This window comes from Pongo abelii, chromosome 9, assembly GCF_028885655.2.
Source record: "Pongo abelii isolate AG06213 chromosome 9, NHGRI_mPonAbe1-v2.0_pri, whole genome shotgun sequence".
Classification (NCBI taxonomy): Eukaryota; Metazoa; Chordata; class Mammalia; order Primates; family Hominidae; genus Pongo; species Pongo abelii.
This window is the reverse complement of record NC_071994.2, coordinates 130,259,905-130,286,219: the sequence shown is the minus strand read 5'-3', so window position 1 is coordinate 130,286,219 and position 26,315 is coordinate 130,259,905. Positions and strand designations below refer to the sequence as shown.

The following is a 26,315-nucleotide window of genomic DNA, read 5'->3' as shown; positions in this document are numbered from 1 at the left end:
GTGGTCATATGGTGGGGTCCTAATCCAATAGGACTGGTGTCCTTATGAGAAGAGGAGGACAGAGAGATGTCTCACATTTGAGGACAGGCCATGTGAGGACACAGCAAGAAGGCGGCCATCCACAAGCCAGGAAGAGAACCCTCACTAAAACTTGGCCATGCTGGCATCCTGATCTTAGACTCCCAGCCTCCAGAACTGTGAGAAAATGAATTTCTGTTATTTAAGCCATCAGGCTATGATATTTTGTTATGGCAGTATGAGCAGATCAGGGCAGAAACCATCCACATTTTTAAGCAAGAACTGCATTTGAGATGCACTTATGTGGTAGAACAGTAGGTTAGGCAGTGGAGAGGGTCTTTGTTGGTCTGTAGACTAGGCAGTGAGTTGAGGATGCTGTAAGTTCAGATAGAGATGATGAAAATCTGGTCTAGAGCTGAGTAATTTGGAATATTTGGGTAGGAGGCACATTGATTGCTAGCATGGTAATAGAAAAGTTTTTTGGGTGTGTATGTAAAGTTTTGTATATATATGAACTTATATAACTTTGCATGTTACATATATTACTTAAATCTCATATGCTAATATATATAATTTTATTATATAAAGATGGGAAGGAAAAAGGAATACCGTATGTAATAAACGAAAAGAAAAGTAAAACTTGTCATCTAAGAAGAAAGCCTAAAGGAACTTTGAGTGAGATCTTTCACTCTCTTGGCTGCTATAAAAGTTTACTAATTTATAACATAGGTGGGGGGTATGGGGGATGGCTCAGGGGAGGGGCATGAAAAAGAAGAATGGAGGAAAAGAATAAATGCAGTATAATTTCCAAGACTTTGAATATCACAAATGAGTCATGTAACTGGAATTTCACTTTGTCTTCCAATAATTTCCACATAATTAGCCTATTCATATACACAAAAAGAGCACGTGGCATATTCCAAAATGACACACAACCTGTTTCAAACCCTGAAGAGGGAAGCTGAAGCTTGCCTTTGGTGCCATCCCCAGAGCTCGTTAGAAGGCCCTGGCCTACGTACCCAGCCAGCAATGACGCAAGGCATGGAGCACTGCCATCTCCTTTCATAATATTTCTTATATCTTTTCTTCCCTGTAAATTACACACTCTTCAGGTCTTTGCTGAGATAGAGAATGCAGCTCCCATGTGAACTGAGTACCCAGTGCCCTGCATGCATGAGCATGTCAAGGCTAAACAGGTCTATTGTTCTTAAACAGTGCTGCTAGAGAATTGTATCCTTGTGCAGAATGATGCTGAAGAGATAAAAATATCTTTCATTTCTTTAGTGCCATGCCTTTTAAAGTGTGTTCCACATTTTGCAAACTATATATAGGCTCAATTCATTACCCATCCTCATAAAATACAGCCAGAGCAGTGGCAGGCACATGCCAGATGTTTGACAATGGTTTAATAACAGAGGGAAGAATAAGTTAAATTGGATTCAGAAAACAGGAAATAGAATGTGGGGCACTAGGTAAAATTTTACCATTCATTCAACAGTACGTAGTGAGAGCTTACTGCCTACCTGAGTAAGAGCTGTGGACACGGCTGTGAACCAGAGGGGCACTGTCCCCACCTTCATGGGGCTGCCAGGATATCAGAGAAAATACAGGATTAGATAATTTTTACAGTAAAGTGTGATTCACATTAAGACAGAAGAAGTACAAGGCATCCTTGTCCTCGCTCCCTTTAAAGGAAGTCTTTTCCAGTTAGCCACTCTGGCATCACCACGCCCTTACTTTAATAAAATGTTTGCATTTTTCATCCAACATGGTTGTAGATGTGCGTTGAAGGAAGTCTGTTCTGGAACCCAGAACCAAGGCCGGATGTGGGGTCTGGTTCTGGGGAAAACAAGGAGATAAGGGAAAGACATGAGTTCAGTAAGTTGGGGAAAGACTGAGGGCGCTCAGACTGAGTAGAATGAACACAAAGCAGTTTGGGGAAAAGTCAGAACCAGTGACAGTGGAGAGGCCCACGCAGATCTCAGGGTTGTCACTTGCTCCCTTGTTTTCTTGGGGATGGTGACCCACCACTCGAAATAATCTGCCCTAACACTGAGGCATTAAAGAGCATTTCCATTTGTCTCCATGATGAAAGGTGTGGCCTCTGGAACAGACTACAATGGGACTTTAGGATTCTGAAGAATCCTGGAGATCCACTGGCTCAAACCAATCATTTAATAAATGAAGAAAGGTGTGCCCAGGTTCATTAAGGGGCCACATTGGTTAGCAGTGGCCAGGCCAGCGCCACATCAAAAGGCTCACCAGACTCCCTCCATGAGGCCTGATCCTCAATGAATCAGGGGGGCAGACAACCTGCCCTTCAGGGGATGCTTCTGAAAGGTGAATATCTGGTTCTCTGAGCCCTTTCCCTCTACAATGGAAAGACCAACTGCAGGGAACAGAGGTTAAGGTCTGGTAATCCACCTACACAGAAGTAAGCAAGAAATCTGGTTCAGATAAATGAAAAAGAAATAGGCTAGAAGACTGTGACTGCCCAGGTCATAAAGGCTGCCACCCAGCGAGGACCTCTGATAACCATCTGGTCTCTGGAAGTGTACGTAGTTTGGAGTCCTTATTAACTTACCTATGAGTGGAGAGTCAGGTTACCCTGAACTCCCAGTAGGAGGCTGTTCAAAATGTGTTAAATCCCTGGACAAAAGAGGTTTAACCAGTACTGGCAGGATATGTGAAAAACAAAAAGGGAATGTGGTTTCTAATGTATCCCTGCAACAAATACTGTGAAGAGGCATTAAACAGGAATTTCTCTGTACACGATGACTGTCCGTCTCTTAAAAGAGCCGCTCCCTCTCCTTGGTGATAATGGTGTCTCATGAACACAGAAAAGCTGTGACTGGGAGCCCAGCCAGCATGGCAGTGGGGCAGATGGAGAAGGATAGGTCAGTGGGGACTCTGGGCCCAGGTGGGGGCCCTGGACTGTTGCCTCAGCCTGCAGCTTTCCTGCAGGGTCCCAAGCAAGCTAACCTAGAAGGATGCATCTCTAATGGAAAGGAAGGGCCCAGACAGATGCCATCCAGGGCAATCTCTCTTATTAAAATGTCAGTGAGGTGTTTTATAATATTTTCCCACACACAGACCTGTATATACCTCTTTCCAACTAGAGGACAAACTTTCCAGGAACAGGAATTCTCATAGTCATTCCATGTGTCTTTAAGTATCCAAAACAGGCCTTTGGACAAACCGAGGGAATAACACATGTTAGACATTGGGCTGACAGCCACGAGGACGGTCAGGAGAAAGTGGCGGTGAGCTGAGGTCTGCAGTGTGCCCGAACGCCAGCCTGCTCCAAGCACTCGACAACCGTACCCCTCATTCCTGCACCGGGACCCAGAACCTTGCACATCACTCTCTTCGTCCCAGATCTCAGAAAACCCTGGGGGCAACAGGCAGCAAGGCTTGGAAGAGCAGGAGAGCAGGGCTTGGACGCTTTCCGGGGGAGCCTTGCCCTCCTGTCACTTCTTGGCCAGCCAGCGGCAGAACCCGGGGCGGCCGGCATCGTCTGCAGGCTCCCGCCTCCGCGCAGGTCTGGGCCACCCAACTCCGGCTCGCCCCGCTGGCGGAGGTGGGGGGCGAGGCCAGGGGCTCACCGGACCCAGCACATGGCACCGGAGGCTTGGGGAGGGGGCTGGGGACTGAGGGATTTGGCCTCCGGGCTCCACGCCTGGCGAAGAAACGCTGGAGAGGATGCCACCTGCTGGCATCCCACCGGCTTGCACGGTGGGCACAAGAGACCTGGAGCCAGCCTGGATGTGCAGAAAACCAGAATTCGGGCGGTTTTCCAAGTTGCTGGCTTTCGGCTGTCTCTTTAGGGCTGCCGCCTCCACCGACTGTCCAGAGGCCCCTTCCCCCGCGCGCCGCCCCCTAGACGCGAAGGCTTCCAGCAGGAGCGGCGGTCTCTCTCCTCTCCCCTCTTGCAGCGCACTCCGAGGTCTAGGGACTCTCCGCGCTTCTCCATCAGGTGGAGCCGTCGGCTCCTCGCCGCCTCCCTCCTCCTCCCTCCCCGGGAGCGAACCGCGCGCAGGCCTCCTTGCAGCGCCAGGAGGCTAACCGAGCCCCCGGAGGAGGTGAGGCCGCGGGCAGCCGGGCGGAGATGGCGGGGCCGCCGTCGGGGCTGGCGCCAGAGCCCGACCGGCTGTGGGTCCTGCAGGTACTGCTCGCGTTCTCTGCCCCACGTGGTGGCTGCTGAAGATTGCCGTGGGTTTTCCGGCACTCAGGCTTGATACGCCTCCTGGTCCTTTTAGAGGCGGGCAGCTCATCACTTAATCCAAGCTTTTTTTTTTCTTTCTTTCTGCGGGAGACCGGAGGTTACAGGGAGGGAGTAGAGGGGAGTGGAGAGGGGAACAGGCCCAGCTGGCTGGGTGGTGGGGGTGAGGGGGATGCCTGGAGCTAGTAAGGGGTCCATGAGGCCAGCGTTGGGGGCCAATGGGAGAGCGAAACAAGATCCTTCCAACCTGGATCTCCCAGGCCCCCCTCTTCTTTCCAAGAGTCAGTGCGAGTGTGGAGTGCACACACCTGTACGTGTGCCTGATTATTGCGTATTGCACGCTTCACTAGCCTTGTGACCCTGGTTTTGTAATAGTTCCTTCGGGGGCTGAATTAAGAAAATCTGGGCCCTGGGCCATTGAGGAATTAGCACTCAAAATTAAACAACAGCTTAAAGGATAAATCTTTAGTTAAAACATCAAATGTTGCTACCTTTGATAGAGAATCTGCATTCTAGTATTTGTCTTATTCCCTGCAAGAATGGCACGCAGACACCTGAAATTTCTCCCCAACAACCCCATAGGCTTAATGGAAAGCTACTACTAAGGTGACGGCGCTATACATAGAGTTATTTTCAGTCTTTATGTGTTGTTTGGCATATGTTATTTTAAATTATTTTTCATCTCCTGTGTGTGTTTCTGATTTGCCTCTTCCATTTATTTTATGATCTGTTACACCAGGCTAATGGACTCCGGCTCAGCTGACACTGCTTCAGTAACTTGTTTGTTAATTTAGCTAGTGGGCTGCCTCTTTTGTGTCCTTTTAGTTTCTGTTGCTCAACATTTCTGTTTCTCCTCCCAAAGTCTGCTTACAAATTTCCCTTTGATATGTTTAACAGCCTCTAAGGGATGCAGTTAAATAAACTATTAAGTTAAGAATAGAAAAGTCAACAAAGCAGACACCTACTAATTTGTAGATCTTTGGTGTCAACTACCAGGTGTCAGCTCCTACTAGCACACTTCTATATGCCCCTGCTTCTTTCTTTCTTGTTCACAAATACCAAGGGATAATTTTCTAAAGTTAACATCTGCATGGAAACTTGGAGTTGGAATGTGCCTTGTAGTGAGCAGAGTCCTCAAAAGATGTGCTACTGAAGGAGGAAAGGCTAAGAGTTTCCCAAAAGACCTCCCCAAGGTCCAGGGACTGAAGACAGTAATGACTGATTTTAGAATTGAATGCTGAATGGCACATGTCAGGGGAGCGTCTTTCATTTTCCTCTCCTCTCTCTTTACCTCTCCTTCTCACACTGCATAACGTTGAATATTTTTCTGTGTTGCTTTGTTATGTCCTTAGAGTTTGCATCTTGTGTGTATACTCTGCTTGCACACTAGATTATGAGCTTCTGAAGGCATGGACTGTGCCTATTATTTTGCTTCCCTCCGTGGCCTGCTTATACCAAGCATGCCTAAATGTCTATTAAGTAAATAGACCCAGATAAATTCATGTTGATATCCTGGAGGAAATCGAGTTTGATTAGAGTGTGGAGTGTGAATTTCATGACAGGTAAAAGACTTGAAGATCCTCAGGAGGCAGTTGCCTATGACCTTGGCCTCTCCTTCACAACTGGACTCACAGCACCTCTTGGAGAAAAGACAGGCTCAGAGTGATGGAGCGCTCATTAGAGGAGAGGCTCTGAATGCAAAGACAGGCTGCTCCCCTGTCCTCGTTAGGAAATGCACAAACCAGGATAATGATAATAAATGGGTGTGTGTCACAAGCCCACTTGCCTTCCCTTTAGTTCCTGCATTTTGTCTTCCAGGAGCAGTGCAAAGCAAACTAAGATCCAAATGTTCAGGTTTTATTACCTACCCCCCCACCCCCCCACCCACCCACAGGAAACTCTCAGAAATGCAAAGCATGCTTATCTCTCCTCCAACTCCAAGCCTCCCGCTGCACACATTGGCCAAGTCCTTCCGAGGGAAAGATGCACACCCCCCCTTCCTAGTTCCCTTTCAGCCCAGTTTCCAGTTCCTGTGCAAAGGAAGGGCATGCATGTTTTTGTGCACATGCATGTGTATAGTCATCCTTAACTTCACTGTTAAACAGGACATCGTGTGGACAAAAAGTCACAGCTCCACTCCAAGCTCAAGATGCCTTTTGGTCAATAATGGTGACAAAAGCTGAATTTTTCCCTATTTAGGGAAAAGAAAGAACACAGCCATTTCCCCCACTGTCCGTTTTGCATAGATCTCCTTTTTCCGAGTGTTTTCTCTTTAATTATGACCTGTCTCCCCTCCCTCTCCCCTCGCCTCAGCTTCAGTGAAAGGAGTCCTTCTGTCACTCGTCACTAGCTCGCTCGCTCACTGTGGGAGGAGCCCGCCTGAGGAAGCCGTGTGCCTGGGATGCCAAGAGCCAGAGAATGGATCTGCTCCGAGTGGGGACATTGCTGACAATCCCGGCTTCCAGAGGCGGCTAAGAACAGGCAGTTTGTGTCAGCTGGCTGCAGATACCCAGAGGCACAAAGAGACCGAAACCACCCGGAGGGACCCACGGACGGACAGATGGTAGGCGCGAACCCGAGAGGACCGGCGGAGGCTGAGCACCGAGAGCCGCCAAGGAAGAGAAACTAACTGCACACCCAAGTTACCCCGCCGGCTTTCCTTCGCTGCGCTAAGGAATGAAACCTTTCCAGCTCGATCTGCTCTTCGTCTGCTTCTTCCTTTTCAGTCAAGGTAGGACCCCTGCGCCGCTGGAGTTGGAAGAAAGTCGGCTGGGTTGTTAGGGCGCGGGAGGCTGTGGGCAGGAATGTGGGCAGGCTTCGGGAACTGGGACTGATGGATGCGTCTCTCGGTGCCGGGCTGAGATGCCCTGGCATTGCCTGTTTGCCTTTGCGAATGCAACAAAATGGTACCGTTTATTTTCCTTTGGAAAGAAGGGGTATGGGAGGGGAGGAGAATGACTTTGTCCTCTCCCTTGTCAATATCCAGCTCAAACTCTCCAATGCAAATGAGTTCTTTATGCTTCTGGTATGTTAATTAGGTAGTATCTCTGTGGTTATGCCACTCTGAACTTCTGGGAACCTCCTCTCCTTCAGACCCAGGCCAGGGAAGGAGATGGCAGGGAGGGAGAGCTTGGTTTAGGTGGATATTTCAGCTTGAATAGGGTCTGACTTGCACAAGTGTATTCAAAAGCGAATGTGTGTGGTTTGCACCGTTGAAAAGGGGGTTGCAATTACGGAATGTATTGTGGGGGGTAATTTGCAGTGGTTGGGAAAAGCTTGTAAAGAGTTTCATTGAACGTCATTGAGTTCCCTAAATTAGGTTGAATTCTGAATCCTACACAGCACTGAATTCAGGGTATAAAATGAAATTTCGCCTGTGGTGCTGATTGTTTCCTTTCTGCAGCCTAGCAGGGGCAGAGAAGCAGGTGGACTCTCCAGAAAGAAATTTGCCACCTCTAGGCTCCTTGCCATTGGGAGCCCTGGGGCTGGTAGTGGTGCAGGAAGGAGAGGGAAATTCGGGAGAGGGAATGTGAGTGCCTAGTTAGCCAAAGGCATCAAAAGTCACCTGTGGAATTGAGTTTGAAGGGGCAAGTACATGGGCTCCTTCCCACTCTTTTGGAATGCCAATGCACCTCTGCCATCTGAGTCTGCATTTGTGCCAGCCAACACAGCCTTTAGAGGTGCAAGACTCTTAGAAAAAATCCACAACAGAGCATGTCCATCTGTTGATTAAATGAAGGGTAAAAGTTTTCGAGAAAGCAAAGCACTGCCACGGGTGGCTGGCTTTGCAAGCAAACAGCATGTCTTCTCTTTCTCCCCTGTCGGGGAGAAGCCAAATATAAGCAAAAACCTGGCTTCCTTCTTCTGCTCTTCCACCCGTGCTTGTGGTCACTGCAGACTTTCTCCTTATCTGTGCAGTTCAAACTTTGCTTCTGGTCCTCCTGATGAAACCAAAGGGGCTCCTTCTTCATATTTGTATGTGCATACTAATGCCTGTGTATAATGATAATGTATGTACACACACATACACACACACACTCATGTATTCATATGGTTGTGTGCTTCTCACCAGGATTCCCTACAGCAGCAGGAAGATAAATTGCCTTCCCCAGAGTTTCAGGCTGAATGAATAAGAACTATCTCAGAACACTGGTATAGAGACAGGCTCAGTTATATTACCATTTGGTAAGATTACCCTCTTTCTTGGATGTGTATGTGCTTGCTTATGAGCGCACATACACACATACACACACACACACACACACTCCCATTCGTCTTTGCTTCTTACCAGTTCACTCAGGAAGTTTTGATATAGAACCCCTGAGAAGGAGGGAATCTTCCAACCAACCCCCCATAAACACATGAACTCACATTTGCATGGGACCAGTGCATGCTTTAATCAGCCTTTTGTGTATTTAGAAGCTTGATCTGTGATACTTATGTAGATTGGCATAAGAAGGCTATAGGTGTCTAAATACCTCCCTGGCTGTCTGAATCATTACAGTGTACATCTTCTGTTGTGCTTATTTCTTTCTTGGTCTGGAGCTGTTTCTTGACTGCTTGGTGTGAATCTTTAAATATTTACCTATGGAGGTTAAATGCTCTGTTTTATCTACCCCGAGTCCTGAGAGCGCTAGGAAGAAACCATAACATCATATAGTTCTTAATGCCTTGTGCTCCTGGAGTATTCTGAGCTTGGCCGTCACTGTCCACCCTACCAAATGGTAGATACCTGGTCCAGAGGCTGGAAAACAGGTCTAAACAAAGATTAGGAGACCCAAGTGGACATGGCTGGTCAGATACCCTGCATCCCTGTACATGGTGAGCTTCTTGAATAGACAGTGTCTGACTACAGGAATTAAGGGGTCAAGCCATTAAGTGGGAAGGTGTTTTATGGACTTCACCTCAATGTGATATGGTTATCTTTTGCCTTGATCTGTGGAAATTTGTTTATGTGGATGTTGTTTTGAGCATTATGAATTCCCCAGAGGATTCTATTTGACCATCTTCACATATATGCTTAGCTCATGTACTGTGCCCCACCCCTACCCAGTGTCATGCATTCATCAACTTATTGGATAGAACGCATCCATGTCTAACAGGTCCTGGGAGGTCTAGCCCACATGGCTCTAAATGGCTTCCACTGTGATCCCCCGGAATGAGGCCTGAGGTTACATCCCCACCTGGCACCCTCACACAGCCACCTGCTTGACCCCTGCCGCCTGCATGCTGGGATGCCTCTCCCAGGAAATGCAAAGAAACTCAGGGGATGGCCTTTCCCTCAGAGACAACAAATGTTCAGGGTTGTTTTTAGTGCCTTATCTGGCACTCCGATGACATGGCCATCTGCTGTCCAACACATCTCACAGTGGGAATCTGCATGGCACTTAGGAGTTTCTGGGAACAAGATTCCCAAGCTCCATGCTCCCAGTATCTTGGTCCCCGTGCAGAAAGAGTGCTCCAAGCAGTGCTCTCAAGATACAAATAAACTCTTAAAGTCTGTTCCAGCCATCCTTTTCTTCCTAATTTGTCAAATGTTTATTTACCTTTACTTTTCCTTATAACCCTTTAGAGAGACAGAGAACAGAAATCAATGTATAATTAATATCAGTAATATGGTGGGTCCCTATTCTTTGAAAGTTTGGGCTTTTCATGTAGATTGAGATCAAGTATTTCTTTATCTTTCTTAAGGTGGCAGTAGTAAGGCTAAATAACATTCCTCCCGATCCCACCCCTGCCAGCGTCCCCAGGCCTGGCTCCCAGCAAGGGAATGGAGAGCTGCCAGTGTGTACTGCTTGTGGGCTTCTCCCTTGCTGTGGATGCCTCTTCCCTCAGCTGTCAGGACGGTCATGCTTTGTTCAGAGAGGGATAATGTCACAGCACAATTTGCCTCCTGCTGAGAATAGACATGTTCTGCCCCTGGGTGAAAAAATAATCGATTCTCTTGTCATCCATAAACTTAGAACTTGCTATATTTTTTCCTCTTTATCATTTCAGTTCACCCACAACTATTTCCTTCCGTGCCCGCCTTAAGCTTCAAGCCCCATCCCATCCAGCCTGCACATGCACAGCTTAGGTAGCTTGGAGGGAATAAGGTCCTAGAGGACTGATGACTCCCTGCCTCCAGGGAGATCTCCGATCTCCACCTCAGAGACAGGGGAGACAGACAGGGGAGCCACAGTGGCAAGAACTTGGTGCCTTCTACTCCAGACACTCACTCTTAAGAAAGGTGGTCTCTTCCCCACTCTCTGGCATTTTGCTCTGGCATTCCTAGAGTGTCCTGTCCTGCCTTGTGATTCTGCGGTTCTGAAGGTTCTAATTCTGCTGAATCCAGATCTTTTGGCTTTGCATGCGTACTGTACTGTATTGGGGTAAAAGTGAAAACTTGCATTTACCTGTTAATGGCATCCCTGAGCTAAGGATGCATTTGAGGTACCATCTCCCTATTGGGAAGAATCTAAGCAGCCCACTTGCTCTCCTGCCTGGCTGGAAACACCAAAAGGGGCTGTCAGCAGCTGTCAGAGGGCAGAGGGTCATGGTGATCTGAATCTCCTAGGGAATAGAAAGGCGTCTAGTAGACAGAAGGGTAAAACAGAGTGAGCAGAGGGAGCCAGCCAGGGTGAAGGGAGCCATGGAGATGACAAGAAGCATGGAAAAGGAGGAGCCACTTCAAGAGGCTTGAACTAGCAAGGAGTTCCCTTGGGAGGGGCAGGGTTGGGGAGGCATCGGAAGAGAGCCTGAACACATCAGAGGTGGCCCAAAGAATGGAGGGATCATAGGGGGCACAGGCAGAGAAGGAATCAGCAAACAAAGTGGGGAGTGAACAGCAACTTTGGAAACACTTACACTCACTCAGAATGTCATAAAACAAAAGATGAGGGAAGTAATGTGTGTTTCTCCCTCCTACCAGAACCCCAAGTGGGATGACGTCTTGTCTAGAGGAAGAAGAATCAGTTCTTTTGTGCCAGAAGGTCAATGCACAGCTGCCAAGGGTGTGGGACCACTTCTTTAACAAATCTTCGGGTAGGGAAACTGGGGCATGTCTGTTGGAAATGGGGGTGGTTGCGTGTCTGTATCCCAGTAGGGAGTCCTCAGTTGCCAGCCAGACCTATTGAGGATGGAAAAGAAACTCTCTAGGGGGAGGACGAGTGGGGTGGGGTCAAGGCCTTCACATTGCTCTAAGAGGATACCATGGGGTCCCCCTCTTGGGTTTACAGAGGAGGATTTGGCTTGGAACAGGCAGCAGCAAGCTAGGCATGGTACCAAGGAGCAGCCCTGCCTGGTGTGTGCCTGTGTTGGTGGAAGCCAGGGCCCGCAGGAGATGGGGTGGAGCAGGAGATTAGGCCTGAAGATGCAATTTTTCTTTTTTGTTCAGCCCAGTGGGGGTGACTTAGGCAGCATTATATTGCAGACCCAAAAAAGCACATGAATAATCCAGAGCAAATTGAAGAGATTTCAATAGCAAAATAATAACAATACTAATGATACCTTTGATTTGTGGAGTACTTTTCTTCCAAGGAGATAAAAAGATAAACTGTTTTGGAAACATGGATGAGGAAAAGAAAATTGCCCATAATGGAGGAGTGAGGAGGAGGGCCAAAAGCACTGGTTTTATGGTCTTGATATAGACGGGGGATGCTAAGGGTGCTAGAGGGGCATAGGCATTATTTTGCTGCTACAATCCTTATCCTTGTAAGTTGTTGAGATGACCTTAGGTGAAAAAACAGTGCAGGCATTTTTTATTGGGGTCCATCAAGAAACAGAGAGGCACTGAACTCGTCCTGTACCTGGGAAGAGGGGTGTTCTAATTCATCAGTGGAGAAGGTCAGTAAGATCATGAGCATGCTGGAATGCACACTTGAACTCCCCCCACCGCAGCGATCTTGACTTTAATGGTGGTGTTTGCAGCAGAGTGATTGGAGCTCCAGTCTTGCCTCAAGGCCAGCGGACATCCCAGCATTCTCAGAGCAGGGTCGGTGGGAGCAGCTGCTCTGGGGGCTAACTGTTCCCTTGGATTTCATATCCCATCACAGCTATTCATAAGGGAGTGAGCAGCAAAGCCAGCCAGTATACTGCGCCCAGGTTGTAATCGCTTCATCCTGTATTCCAAGTAGAGTGGGATTTTATTTCCAGTTAGAGGAATGATGTGAGAATCGACTGCATCGAGACACAGTACTGTTCCATACGTCATTGCATGTCATTTTCTTTTCCCAAGAGAAAGTCAGAATTTACCCAGTTAGAAGTGCATGTCAGGTAAAAATATGGATACCTTATAGATCATCAGAATACTTCTCTCATGGTCGGGGAAGGGATGCTATGTCCTGCCATCTGCCAAAGCTTTATTATGAAGCACGGAAGGGCTTCAGTCCTCTCAGAAAGCACACTGTGCCATAGAGCCAAGGGTCACAAGAGGGTGGCAGATCTTCTCCCCCATTGAAACTCCCCCTACTGCACGTTAGCTTTCATTCATTCACTCATAGCTTCCAACCCACTGAAGGAGCTAGGACCATTATGCTTTTTAATTCTTTTTCTCCTCTCCCAGTGGTAAAAATGAGTATTCTGGCTGTATACTTCTAGAAGTTGGTAAATGTCAATATTGGATAAGTGTTTCCTTTATATCACTGCAATTTAGCATAAGCTGCTTGGAAACAAATGTCTTCCATAAGCATACAATGTTTCAGTGAGTACACAGTCAACACCACTATGAACATTAAATAAATGTCAGCTATTCCTTGGCATACTTGGTAACAAGTTAAAGCCATGGAAATAGCGGCCAGCATAGGTGAATCTGCTCTGTGCGGAGCTGTTCTGTTGGGGCATGAAGGGTGGAAAGAGGAAGTCATCCTTCTTCTCCTTGGCAATAACTGCAAAGGGAGCAGCGAAACATAGACACCCACCTGCATCCCCTGGACAGGTTTTTCCTGGCATCTGGAAGCCTTCCCAAGCCCTCCTGACCCCCTACTGAACACATACACACACACACACACACACACACGCACACACCACTTAATGTTAAATCAGTGTGATATCTCCAGAACTCATAACAAATCAGCCACTTTCCTCAAATGAGAGCTATGCTCTCACCCTACTCTTTGCCTGTCTTCATAGGCAAAGCAAAGTAGATTTATCTGAGGCTGATTTTTTTTTTTGATAATTGAAACTAAAACTGCAATGGATGGCCTATGTATGTCAGTATCAGAAAGGATGTGTGCGTATCATGCTGAATTATCAAGATGGTCTGCTCACTTGGCCTGTATTCGCTGGATGGTTGTTGCAAGTTCAGATTCTTTTTAACTTATGCCTGGACAACTGGAATTTGAAATCTGAGGCCAAGAGTTGCAGCAATAACAAACAAACATCACTGTCACTATTCCACATTTTCCCCCAGGGGCTCCACACAGTCTCGTGTCTCAGTGGGTGAAATATACTGCTCCTTCCTTTGTGATCAAATACCATTTTATGACACTAAGTCTCAGCCCTTGGCCACTCAGCCAGCACTCACTGTGGACCTCCTATGCAGTAGGCACTGTGCTGGGGCTTTTGATGCAAAGATAATGAAGACCATGTTTCTGCCCCAGAGCTGTTAGTCTGGTTGGGGAGCAGATACTTCGATTAAGGTTACAATATGATGGGTTCAGAGCTGTCAGAGTGTTCTGAAAACAGGTGGATCAGTAAAGGCATCAGAAAAGGTTGCAGAGAAGAGATGACATCATGCTTGATATTATAGGATGCTCAAGAGTTCTCTAAATGAAGCATGAAAAGTGATTTCCAGTCTCTTACATACCTTACAGTGTATGCAAATACAAAAGGCAGAACAGAATGCAATATGTTCAGAAGCCATGGGCAGTATGATGGCTAGAGTGCTACTGTGTTAGGGAAGTGGGAGAGGAAGCTTGGGAAGGAAAGAGTCAACTTGTGAATGGCCATGGGTACCATTATACATCTTTTGAGGATGGATTGAGATAATTAAGTAAACACCTGAGAAACATTGCTAGTAGCCTATGGGCTTATGGTACTCTCTACATCATGGGTTTAGGGATCAACATGTTATTTTTACTTCTTGGTATTTCTTGTGTTTCACATGGGGCTAAAAATGTAAAATTGAATGGAAATATACTTTTTAATCTTTCTTTCTAGCTGATGGATGAAGTGAGCAAGAGAATAAATATGGGGGGAACTGACCTTAATGGTTAGTCCACATTCCAGAGAGGAGGCACAGAAAGATGGTGGGTAGGTGAATGCCAGAGTGATGTGTTAGCTAAAGAATGTGGAAGAGAAGAGAAAAGATCATGGAAACACACAGAGGCAGGACTGCTGGCTGCACACTGGACTTGAGCAGACAGAGTGCATTGAGGAATGGGATTTCCAGTTTGTGGGTCCCCTTGGCTAGTCAGAGACGCAGGCAGCCTAACATTGAAGATGAGTGCTAACCAGAAGGGGAAACAGCACTGGAGCAGGTGAGCACAAAAACCTAGGGACATTTTGCTGATGATGTCTTTCTTGTTCTCAAGAGGAAGCTAAGTTATACTGGCTTTAGGGAAACCAAGGTTACAAGTTAAATGATTCTACTCAGAAGATGTTGGAAATGTTTTACAAGGCTCTGGCACTGAGTACCCTTTCATTTAAGAGTAGAGAATGCCACCAGATCTACCTGTATGTTCCACACTTTGGCCTATTTTCTTCAGGAACTGGTGGAGGCTAGCAGGACAAGCTCAATGGTGAAGCAAAACCCCGATTTTTCAGCAAGAGATAGACAGTGTTATTTCCATGACTGCGGATATGTAAGTCTCAAGTCTAAGGCTAGCCCACTGAACAGTCTCTCATTGCTGAGAGTGTTCTGACTCACAGTGGAATTCAGGCCATCAGGAATGTAGGAGTCAATTCCTAAGAAATGGGTTAGAGAGTAGACTAGATGACGTCCAAAATCTCTCCAACTGTAAGATTCTCTGAATATTATCTCTTAGCAACAATCTATTTATTTTGGATGACACATTTCTAGGGGGTAGGTGATGCATTCTATTTGCTCTTTGCCAGCAAATTTTCTTGTAGGTGCCTGGCAAATTCTTTTGGTTATTGAGGGTGTTGTTAGTCGTGGCAGTAATTACGTTCTTACGATGATGATGGTGATGATAACTAGCATTTGTATAAAGCTTCATAAGTTGTAGAGTGGCTTTCACAAGCACTACCTCATTTCTATCAGCAGAAGTAATGAGAAGTGGGCATTATTGCTGTCATACCCCCAGAGAGGTTACTTTGCTTGACTAAAGTCATTTTCAGTCTGGTTCACTTATTCATGTGCCTTGATGCTCCTCAAGATGCTGGTACATCCAGCTGTTCCACATCAACACTAAAAAATGCAGGAGAGTATCCTAAGCTGTGGTGTCATAAGACAGGTCATTGTCTTATAATTTGTGGCAATCCCCAGTGTCTAGGCCTGGAAAAGGATTTTAGGGAGTTTCCTATGAAAATCATGGAACTGAATCCCAGGTCTGACCTTTGAACAAGGATGCAGCATTGTAGCACGATTTTTTTTTTTATTCCAGACTCTTTCTGAGTCAGTTTCTTTATCTTTCTGGCATTCAGCTTTACCTCGGGGTACAAAGTTTCCAGAGGAAATAACAGGCCAGGCTTTTGGGCTGAAGAGTAATTAAGGACATACTGCTTGAGTGGCTCCTTTTGTGGCTGTTCTGACAAATAATAATAATAATAATAAAAAGGAAGGAAGCAAAGGCAGGGACTTTGCTTTTCTTAATTGGTTGATTAAAATCCAAGTATTTTATCACCCCTAGTGTCTAGCACACTATTGGGCACATAGAAGGCTATGAATAAGTGTGGAAATATTGGAATGGAATGAGGGGTAATGAGAGGAGAAGCCGGCAGTCCTTGTAACATCAGCACATGCAGAGATGCTGAAAGGGCCCCTGGCACGAGGCAGAAGAAGAACTTGACTAAGTGAAGTGTGGATGTGCCCTGCAGGAAGTTGTTCCTTTCTGGAAGGCCTTGAATGCCCTTTGGGTCACCAGAGACAACGCCAAGAGAAACAGCCTCTGCCAAGCCACCCACTGCTCAGCTTCAACAGGAAACCATCGCGTCCTTCTGTTCTTTAATGCATGTCAGTGCCCATTTCTGTCAGTCACCTGCAAATGTCACAGGTGACTCGGCTCTGGTGCAGTGTGACAGTCCACCTGTCACCCTTGGCAATGCTGGGAGCAATGACAGCTTCAGAGTAACACTGGGGCCCGGTTGGTTCATTGCGTAGGAAGCTTAGCACGTTCATCCGGGAGTGGCAGGAGGAGTGATTCCCACCCTTCCCTGCCTCACTGACCTTGTGGCAAAGAAAGCAAAACCACCACTTAATCCCTCAGTGGTTGCGTTCCCTAAATCCTAGGACCTGCACTTTTCTTGCGTCTTGCTAGAGGACGCTGGGGTCCACCCCACATTCACAAGGAGTTCTGTTTCTTCAGGGAGATGCCCTCTGAAGCCTTTTTCTTACATAGGAAGCTGCACCTGAGTGAGGGGCAACTGCGGAGGCAGAGAGGAGCTGTTCTTTTGAAGCCGCACCGAGAGCTGGGGCACTATTTTGGGCCCTGACGCCAGGTGAAGGCTGCAGTGCCTCAGTCAGCCTGATGGTGGCAGCAGCAGCGCTTGCAAAGCCCTGAACCTGCCCAGAGCGAGCGGAGCCTGGGAGGTCCCTTAGGACTGGGAAGGGGAAAGCCTAGTGGCTGCCGGGAGCTGGGAAGGGACGGGAGAGATAGGTGGGCTCTCCTCCTCGCCTCTGGGTGGTGAGGGCAACGTTACAGATGGCGGCGGCTCTCGCAGGAGGCGGGTTCCTCACTCCTGATTCTGCAGGGTGTGAGGGTGTCTGATTCTGCAGAGTGTTTGGGGGGATCCGGATGAAGGGTGGCAGCAGCTAAGGGGGGTACAATTAATTGCAAATGCTCAGAGGGGTTTGAGAGAGCTTCATAGAGAGGGAGTGAGGAAGCTCAGCCCACCGCATGGGTTTCCCTGCCACAGGGATGATGTTTCTCTCCTGTATGTGAAGGTGAGTCCTCCCCAGCAGGGGGACCGCCAGCCCAGAGCCCCTACCTCTCCCTAGAGCCGCCTCCAGGCCTGTGCCCCCTGCCCCGCTCCAGGCATTTTCCCATCCGCAAGGAGTGATTCCACCCTTCCAGGGTCAGGGAGCCGATATTTCTGCTGTCATTCCCAGCAAATGCTGAAAAAACAAAACAAACAGATGCTAAAATGAGGCTTCATTATTCCTGATCTCCTGGGCAGACTGTGGAGGTGCTACTCTGTTTTCACCTCTGGATGGTATTACTAATTTCCAACGACACCATTATAAAAAACTACCACGGGCCATGGCTGTTTGAACATCCTTCCAGGCAAGACAACCGGATCCTGGCCACAGGCCCTGGAAACAATGGCCTTCATGCTGCAGGAGAGACACCAGGGGACCCCTGTTGGCCCTAAGACTTCATCGTGCCTTTCTTTACCTCCAAGGGGATGGCGGCTCGCCTTTTTTGCCACTTGATAATTATGACGAGATGTGTCTGAGATCCCAGAGTTGATCCACAGGCAGCGTGAACTAAGATAGCAGGAATAGAATGAAGGAAAGGTGCGGCCACCGTTGGAACAATCCACTCCCTTGTCTTGTCTGCAGCCTGAGCGGTTGGTAGAGCTGGCAGTTTATGTTACCTTTGGCCTTTCATTCGGTTTTGGTTGCTGGAGGGATTTTCTACAAGGTGTGCTGAGACCCCAGCAGCTTCCCTCACCTGACTCACCATCAGAGTCCCTTGCTGCTCTCTCTGCATCAGGGTGAGCTGCCACTGCCCCCTTCATCCCCACAGTGCCAGCCTTTCTGGGCAGTGGAGTTGGGCTGAAGGCAGGACCGCTGTTTTCATTTTACTGATAGTTCTACTAGCAAATGCCAGGTGGCTTCTTCAGCATCTCTTGTAGAAAAGAAAACTTTGCATAAGTTTTGCAAAACCTTATTTCAAACTGCAGAGTTGATGCTACAAGGGTAGAAGAGGAAACGTAGAGCTGCATAGTTTGAGAATTTACTGAAAATAATAGGGACGGAACTCTTTCTCAAATTAAAAGATGTTATACCAACAAGGTGTTTGACCTTGGCCCTGCTGCCTCCTGACCCCTTGATTTGGCCAGTTTTTCCCTTTCTCCTTTCACCAAGAGCTGCGTTAGTGTTTTGGGATCCCTTAATAGAAAGTTGAACTAGGGAGGGAGGAGAGTGATGAGAAAAAAATCAAAACCTGTAATGGTTTCAGTGTGCTGGCCTCAGCATGTTTCTCTATCCCTGAAGCCTTGTGATTGCTGAATGGGGACCAGCCACAGGGAGATGGTACAGAGGCCTATGGCCAGGTCCTCTGCTGAGTTTTGCATGCATTCCCTTATTACATCTACTAGCAATCTAATAAAGTAGGGATCCTTAGACCCATTTGCTGATGAAAACTACTGAGGCTTAGACAGATTCAGTAACTTGCCTGAAGGTCATTCGACTGGAGAGTCAAAGACCTGCCAATCAAACATCCGTGTGCAGACCCCTTAAAGCCCTTGCTGCCACTCCGCTCAGGAGCCACCTCCAGGCCTGTGCCCAGCTGTGCCCTCAACACGGCTGTCGAGGCACCAGTATTTCTGAAATTCTATTTTCTGAAATTCTTCAGGAAGGATTTCAGAAATACTGGTGCCTCAACAGCTGTGTGACTATCAGCAAGCCACAGAAACCCCTGCCCTGGCCGGTGGGTCCCCTCCTTCATAGCTTGTAGGATTTGGGAAGGAGAGCTGATAAAAATGGAAGAAAACCTCTTCCCCCAAACAAAAGCTGAGTAAGAATTTGAGAAGCTTTCCTCCATGGCTAGCGACTGCTGTCTGCCTCCACAACCCACTTCCAGTGTAGCTTAACATTTTGAAAGCCAAATGCTGTCTTCTTAAAAAGAATTCATCATCACCTAACTTCCCTTCAGTGGATTAAAAAAATAAATAAATAAATCCCATTCTGCTTAGGGAGAGTTTAGCCTTGTGGTAGCTATGTGCTGGAAGAATGGAGCTACTCTACATAAAAAGACATTCCAGGACTTCAAAACCCTCCTTTTCTGTCAAGTCTAGAATAGTAAAAATATCAGGAGATCATGTGTTTCTGAAATGATTAATAATGGTTATTAGGGGGAAATAAAAAGACTCTTACAATGTAGGAGAGCCTGAGTGTCATACAGCCTATGATTCTTTTCACTTTGGTCTCGGCTGACAACTTACCTTGTGTCAGAAATCATTTCACAAGATGGCACGTATCTACCCAGGCCATGCTTAAAATTGTAATATTGGTTTAAGATAGACACTTATGATAAACTAGCAAAACATGAAAGTTCTTTGAAGTTCTCAAAGCTCCTTTAGATTGAATCAGAGCAATACAGAGGAGGAATGCAAGGAAGATAGATCTCTGCATAGAATACTTCAAATGCCTTCTTTTTACTTCAGTGGGACATGCCATCATATCAACAGAGCCTTGGCAGCTGATGTCAGGGTTCCAAATCCATAGCGATGCCCCTTTCTCTGGGCATGAGCTTTGTTTTGGGTGTTCTCTTCATCATATTGGGGCAGCGGTTTTTGCAGAGAGAAATCCATACTTTACAGGTGAAAACAGCTGAATACTGGAACTGGTCAGAATCAAGACATACCAACCAGAAAATCTGAACACTTACCTCTCCTGTTTGTGAAAATAACAGGAAATCTACCTTTCACTCTTATTATCAACAGATATTCTAAGATCCATACCATTGAATTCATGCCAAGGAAAGTTTGAAAATACATAGACGGTTGTATTTTTTAGTTAAATTGTCTTAGTCTTGTTCATTGTTGACTTTATGTGTGCTATAGACTCTGCTAGATTTGCTCACTCACAATTACAATGGAAAAGGAATCTTTGTGGGTCAGTGTATCCCCCTAATTCTAGGTGTAGACTCGCTTTGTGTGTTCCTGACAGGTAATTATCTCACATATCAAGGAAGTATTAGGATCTTTCTATGGTTCCTAGGTTATTTGAGTTCGTAAATTCTCTATCACCGTTGTTCTTCAAGTGTGGTCTGCAGGTCAACTTGGAGATTGTTAGAAATCCCCATTTTTGGACCCCAGCCCAGACCTTCTACATCAGAAGGGTTTTGACCCAGCAGCCTGTGTTATACCGAGCCCACCAGCTGCTCCTGAGGCCTGCTCAGCTTTGAGCACAGGTGCCATCAAGGCTGAGTCTTGCTTGCCTTGTGGTGTCCCCTCATTTTCACCTCCATGTGGACACTGCTGATAGTAAGTCTACAAGGGAGTCGAAAGTCACTTTCTAACCAGAGAATTTAAGGTGACTCATGGGAGCTGCCTCTCATGTTTTCATGTTACATCAGGAATCAGGATCTGTCCTCAGCATAGGAAGCCAAACTTACAATAAGGTCATACCTGTGATGTGGAACACAGCAGCTATGCCAATCCATCACTGACATCATTGCCTTCCTCTCACAACTGGAAAGAAATCAAGAGCGCTTCCTTTCAGCATGGCTTTCATCCCTGTCCCACCCCAGTGGAACCCAGGGAAGCGATGTCATAATCTATGTTGACAGGGAAGAATGCCTCTAAGAGGAGCCATAGATTTTCTTCTACCTGCACTTTAGAAAGTTGATTTTAAAGTCAATGCTGTACACCAGAGATGCTCTTGTCCATAAAGGATAGATTTTCTGTTTTGTACAGTGAAGAGATTCAGAATGTATATAATAATGCACCCCGAGAATTCTTGCTCTGTATTTAAAAAAAAAATTCAAGGTCAATACAACCGTAAGTATTGATATTCACTTCATTGTGAACGGGGATCTGCTAGCTGCTTATTGTCATTTTATTTTTCAATTAATAAAAAAAAAATGCTCCCATCACTAGGCATCTGGGCCTCTTTTTTCAACCCAAATCACCAATGGGAAACCAAATGCATGAACTGATGAACCCAGCAACCGAGAGGGGCTTGGGGGAAGCCAGCCACAGATTTAAAGGCCCCCCATCCCACAGTGGATGCCATGTACACCCTGTGTGCATCCCCAGATGGCTGAGAACTGTAGTGATGGCAGAGGAAGGGGGAGAGGCACAGGTGGTGGATTGTACAGGCCAGAGAGGAGAGACAGAGAAACAGAAAGACTAAGTGAGCTGGTGTGTGTGCAAGACACTCATTTTAGGCTTCAGGAGATCACAAGGCTATATAGGTCCAGAAACAACAGCTTTAACTCTCTCCCATCCAGTAGGGGGTCATGAAGGCACATGCCTTACACTCAAGGTTTTGAAGTTTCCATTCATCATTGAACTATGTCAGTAGCTCCGCCATGACAATAACCAAATCACCAGCTTTGCACAGAGTTCACTATCTTCTCGTGGGTGTATGTATGTTCCTTTGACAGCATCCCAACACCTTCGGGACAAAGATTCTCAGAATGAAAGTCTCCCCACCCTCTCATATGCCCCTTTACTCCAATCACACGGAGCCGCTGACATTGTCCAAATGTGCTCTGCTCCCTCGTGCCTCCTGTCCCTCTGGAGTGGCCATCTCCTCTCCCCCAGGTTAGTCTAGATAACTTCTACCCTAAGGACTCAGCTCCTTTTGCCTCCTGGTGGAAGTTTCCTTGACCTCCCTCCCCACAATCTAATTTAAATGCCCTTCCTTCTTTCTTCCACAGCGCCCCAGGAAGCCTTTTGTGGCTCTTACTATGATGTATCCACATGGAATGTTTCTGGTCCGCCTTCCCTTCCATATTGTGAGCTTCCTGGCGGCCACGGCTGGGTCCTTCTCACCTCCATCTACTGTGCAGTGGCTTTGTTGGACTTGGGCTCAGAGTCAGATACAATCAGTATTTCTTACATGGGAAAAGAGCATAATGTGTCAGGGATTCTGGACAACTCCTACCTTTCTGTGCCCAGCATTTCACTTGCCAACCCATGAAAGTGTTTTATCAGAGAATGTGCCCTATTTATCATTATTATTGCCTTTTACAACTCAAGTACCTATGAGCACCGAGTCCTCCTTGGGGAAAAGGTGATAATAATTTAATCCTTCCTTGCATGTATATAGTACTTTATAGTTCCAGAACACTTTCACGTTAATTATGGTCTTCTTCCCCGAATCAACTGTTATCCTCCCTTTAAAAAGTAAGGAAAATAAGGCCAGGTTATTTTAAGTGGCCTCCCTACAGTCATACAGGTAGTGGGTGGGAAAGTTAAAATGAAAACCCAGGAGTTCAACTCCAAGACCAGGGTTCTTCCATCTCCCTCCTCCAGGTCTCCTCCCTGGGTTCCTGTCCCTGAAGAGCATGTGCTTAGAGGGTTCTTGGCAGAGGAATCTCCTGGGGGTACTTCCTGCATGCTCACATGGAGCTTGGTGGGGTGAGTACCTCATTGAGAGGCAGGAGAGCAATTTGTGCAGGGAGCTTGGACAAAGTTCCTGGTAAGAAGTGATGGTTGATTCCAACTACGGCACAAGAGTCTCTGTGCAGAGGCTAGGGGAAAACTGCTCTTGACTGAGGCCCTCTCTTGTAAATGAGGCATAACAAAGAGAACATAATAACTCCATTATAGTAAGGACTTAGCGCCTGGCAGCAGCCAGTGAGAATGGCCTGGAAGCTTTTCCCAGGGCAACCTTTTACTGGGTCCATTGGCTGTGGCCCCCCTGCACTGTGTCTGCCGTGAAGTGTCCGTCTGCCCCCCTGTCAGTCAAGGAAGACCTGCTTGAAGGCATAGAGCACTCATCACAGCTCCTCATTCTCCAAGCACATGACACAAGCCCTAGACCAGAGGCTAGGCAGGCTACAGGCTCTGTCACTTGCCTGGTGCATGGCCTTGGTATGGAAGAGGGAAGGAGCCTTTTTCTCCTCCTTGATTCATGAAGTTGTTGTGAAACTCCAGAGAGAATACCTTTTTGTGAGGGCTTTGAAACTCTATGAAGGGCACTATTCAGAGGTGAGGTACTTGCCATCCTCTGGGTCAGTGTCTCCAGATATGCTGAGCTGGTGCCCAAGGTCAGAATAGATCTGGTTGGCATCCTCAGTCTCTTTTCAAGACAAGGTGCCATGTGGCTTTCTGGGCGTGCAAGTTTTCTCAGTGGGGCTCATGGGGAGAATTAACCTCTAATGCCATAAAAGGCATCCATTATATGCAATGAATTAAATTATTTCCTATGCATCTAAAATGATACTAGATATGTACTATTCTTGGGAGAAGTAAAAATAGTTAATCATATTATTCTCAGGGTTCTCTAGTTCAGAGGAGGAACCTCAGTTGAGAAAGGTTATGTATGGAGTGTATTTGTTTCCCATTGCTGCTGTTAACATGTTACCACAGACATAGTGGCTTAAAACAACACAAATGTACTATCTTAGCTTCTGGAGGTCAGAGGTCTAGAATGGATCTCATGGGCTGGCATCCAGGTGCTGCAGTGCTGTTTCTTTCTGGATGCTATAGGGAAAATCAATTTCCTGGCCTTTTCTGGCTTCTAGAGGCAGAGCACCTGCACTCCTTGGCTCATGGCCCCTTCCTCCCTTCACTCCAACCTCTTGCTTCCATCTTCACCTCACCTACTACTGACTCTGATCCTCCTGCTTCTCTCTCATAAGGAACCAATTGATTATATCAGACCACAGAGGATAATTTAGGAAAATCTCTCTCTCTCAAGACCTTAACTTAATTACATCTGCAAAATCCCTTTTGTCCTGTAAAGGGATTAGGACATGGGCATCTTTGGTGGCCATTATTCTGTCTACCACAAGAACCAAAGGCAGAAGTTAGATGAGCCCTGCCTTTCAGAAGAAAATATAGGCTTTCCTATCCTACCGCTCTGTGTAAGAAATCTGTGCCTCAACCTCACTACTTGTAAGTTAGAGAAAATGACTTTCCCCCGTGTATATCTATTGGGATTATCAAATAATAGGTGCTTAGTACAAAAAGGTTATTATAATATTGTACTTACAAGTAGCCTCACTACTTGTAAGTTAGAGAAAATGACCTTCCCCATGTATATCTATTGGGATTATCAAATAATAGGTGCTTAGTACAAAATGGTTATTATAATATTATACTATGACTTGGCACAAATTATGCTTACATAATCAATGGAGTTACTACTAGATGCAACTATCATTGGGTCCCATGGGGAAGAGATTAGGGGGTGCATCTATTAGATGCTGTAGTTAAACCTCACTAAATGATTCTTAACGGCAATTTACTTTGGCTTTATTAGTCTAGAGTGTGAGAACTCTCCTTTAAAATACTTTACACCCTGGCCTCCTCCTGTCTTTGGAGTAATTGAGATGAAATAGAGATGAGCAACAACAGTGCGAAAGAAAGGATGAACGGGCCCTGTGCTTGTCCGTGTTTGATTTGCTGCAGGGTGGGAGGCTTACTGCCTGCACTTTGATTTTTTCCTCCTTGTCTGCATACAGCATTGTGTTTCTCCCATTTGGCTGAGAATCTGGCTAGAAAAGAGTCACGCCTGGAGGCCTTGGGCTGGGGGAATAGGTAGAAACAGTACGTGGAAGTAAAGGAGAAGTGGCAGCTCCAGGATCAGCTTAGGTGTCTTGATGCAAAGGAGAGATATGATGATAACATTAGATGCCACTCATTGTTGCCCAGGTGTTGAAGTTCGGTTAATGTACTTTAAAGGCTTTATGAAGTCTCCCTCAGGTTAGAGAAGATTTAAGAAATTAGGGAACTTAGTCCCCTCCCCAGTGTCTTCCCACCAGATGCATCAAGACTCCATAGAAGACTTGAGGCCGTTAGGCCTGAAGGCCAATGTGCCCAGGCTAGAGCCAGCCCCTGAGCCTACAGATGGGTCTCTGAGTCCAACCCCATGCCCACACCCACCCCACAAATCTCTGACAGCTCTACCTTAACAAGCCCAGCGACAGAAGCAACCAGTAGACAATGATAACATCTTTAAATAGTTTTCTCGAATGTTCAGCCCTTGAGGAACGTGTGTCCAGGAAAGGTTTGGTTGCTGTTAAACAGTTCCAGGTGGGAGCATTGAGGCTGGGTCTGGATCTCTGGGCTCTGGGGAATTAAAAGAAAGCGACAAGCCTGAGAATGATTATAATCCCATTATGCAGAGCTTCCCCTATTTATTTCTTCATATGGATGAATTTGTATATATTTGCATTTGTTCTATCTGATAATATGCATAGAATTCAAATTGAAATGACTTGAATAGATTTGAATATTAATGAGGCGTTTAAAGGCTGTCATCCCGGCAGAGCCCCCAAGCAACGGAGTGTGTGGTACAGAAGCTCAGATGGCTCCTCCAGGCACTGTCAACAGAAACCCCAGGCCCAGAGCTGGAAGACACCTTGGAGAGAGGCCCTGTTTGGTAGAAACAGAGGCCTTCCCCCGTTCCCCAGGCACCAAGCTCAGCAGCTACTCCAAGGAGGGGGGTGCATTGATAAAAGCACCCCTGAGCATGTATGGCTGAGACCTCCTCAGACACCCAAATGTGTGATTTTACAGTGCCATAAAAGGCAAGATGTCTTCTCAGATTAAGAAATACCTCCTTGCCTTTGCTTCATAGAGTCTGGTGGTAGAGGCAGATCTCATTTCAGTGAAACAGGGACCGTGTGTTTAGCTCTTCCTTAGTGACTTAGGAAGGTACTGGACTGTCTTCTGCCTGGAATCCTAAGCTAGAGCACATATAACACCTCCTGAGCATTTTCCTACAGAATAATGGCGATTAGGCAATGTGCTCTCAGTGGGCCCAATGGCCATCAGCCCTCCTTCTTCAGGGTCTCATAAGAAATCACTTGATACTGGTCACTGCAGCCATCAGCAGTAACATCCATAGCCTGCCTAGGTCCTAGGCTGAACACTAAGAACAAATAAAATAGAATAGCTTGCAAAAATAAGAAGGTCTTGCTGTGGTCCAACGGGCCATGCTTTCCTTCCTTTGTCTAAAAATCCAGGTGACAGGTTGTCCGGAGAGGTACATTTGTGGTATTAGGCTTCAAATATCTAGAACTCAGCATCAAGGCTTTCAGGCCAATCATGTAAGAATAGTACTTTGTAG

General features: G+C 46.6%; 2 protein-coding genes across 7 annotated transcripts in view; one reads left to right on the top strand and one right to left on the bottom strand.

The window, feature by feature from the left end:
* Positions 1–2,900: 2,900 nt before the first annotated feature.
* Positions 2,901–4,496, bottom strand: LOC112135543 (putative uncharacterized protein KIRREL3-AS3). The gene is given in 3 exon segments (XM_024255935.3): positions 2,901–3,522; positions 3,525–3,897; positions 3,899–4,496. Coding segments are annotated over 3 exon segments (723 nt in total). The 5' UTR covers positions 3,992–4,496; the 3' UTR covers positions 2,901–3,265.
* Positions 3,233–26,315, top strand: part of KIRREL3 (kirre like nephrin family adhesion molecule 3) — a 594,169-nt gene continuing 571,086 nt past the window's right edge. For 3 of the 6 annotated variants that reach the window (XM_063728267.1, XM_054525413.2, XM_063728264.1), the window contains exons 1-2: positions 3,233–4,183; positions 6,554–6,971. In XM_063728267.1, the coding sequence (XP_063584337.1) occupies positions 6,917–6,971 (55 nt within the window). In that variant the 5' untranslated portion in view covers positions 3,233–4,183; positions 6,554–6,916. Of the gene's footprint in view, positions 4,184–6,243; positions 6,972–26,315 lie in introns of those variants that run through there. The other 3 variants (XM_063728268.1, XM_063728266.1, XM_063728265.1) reach the window with 2 other exon arrangements.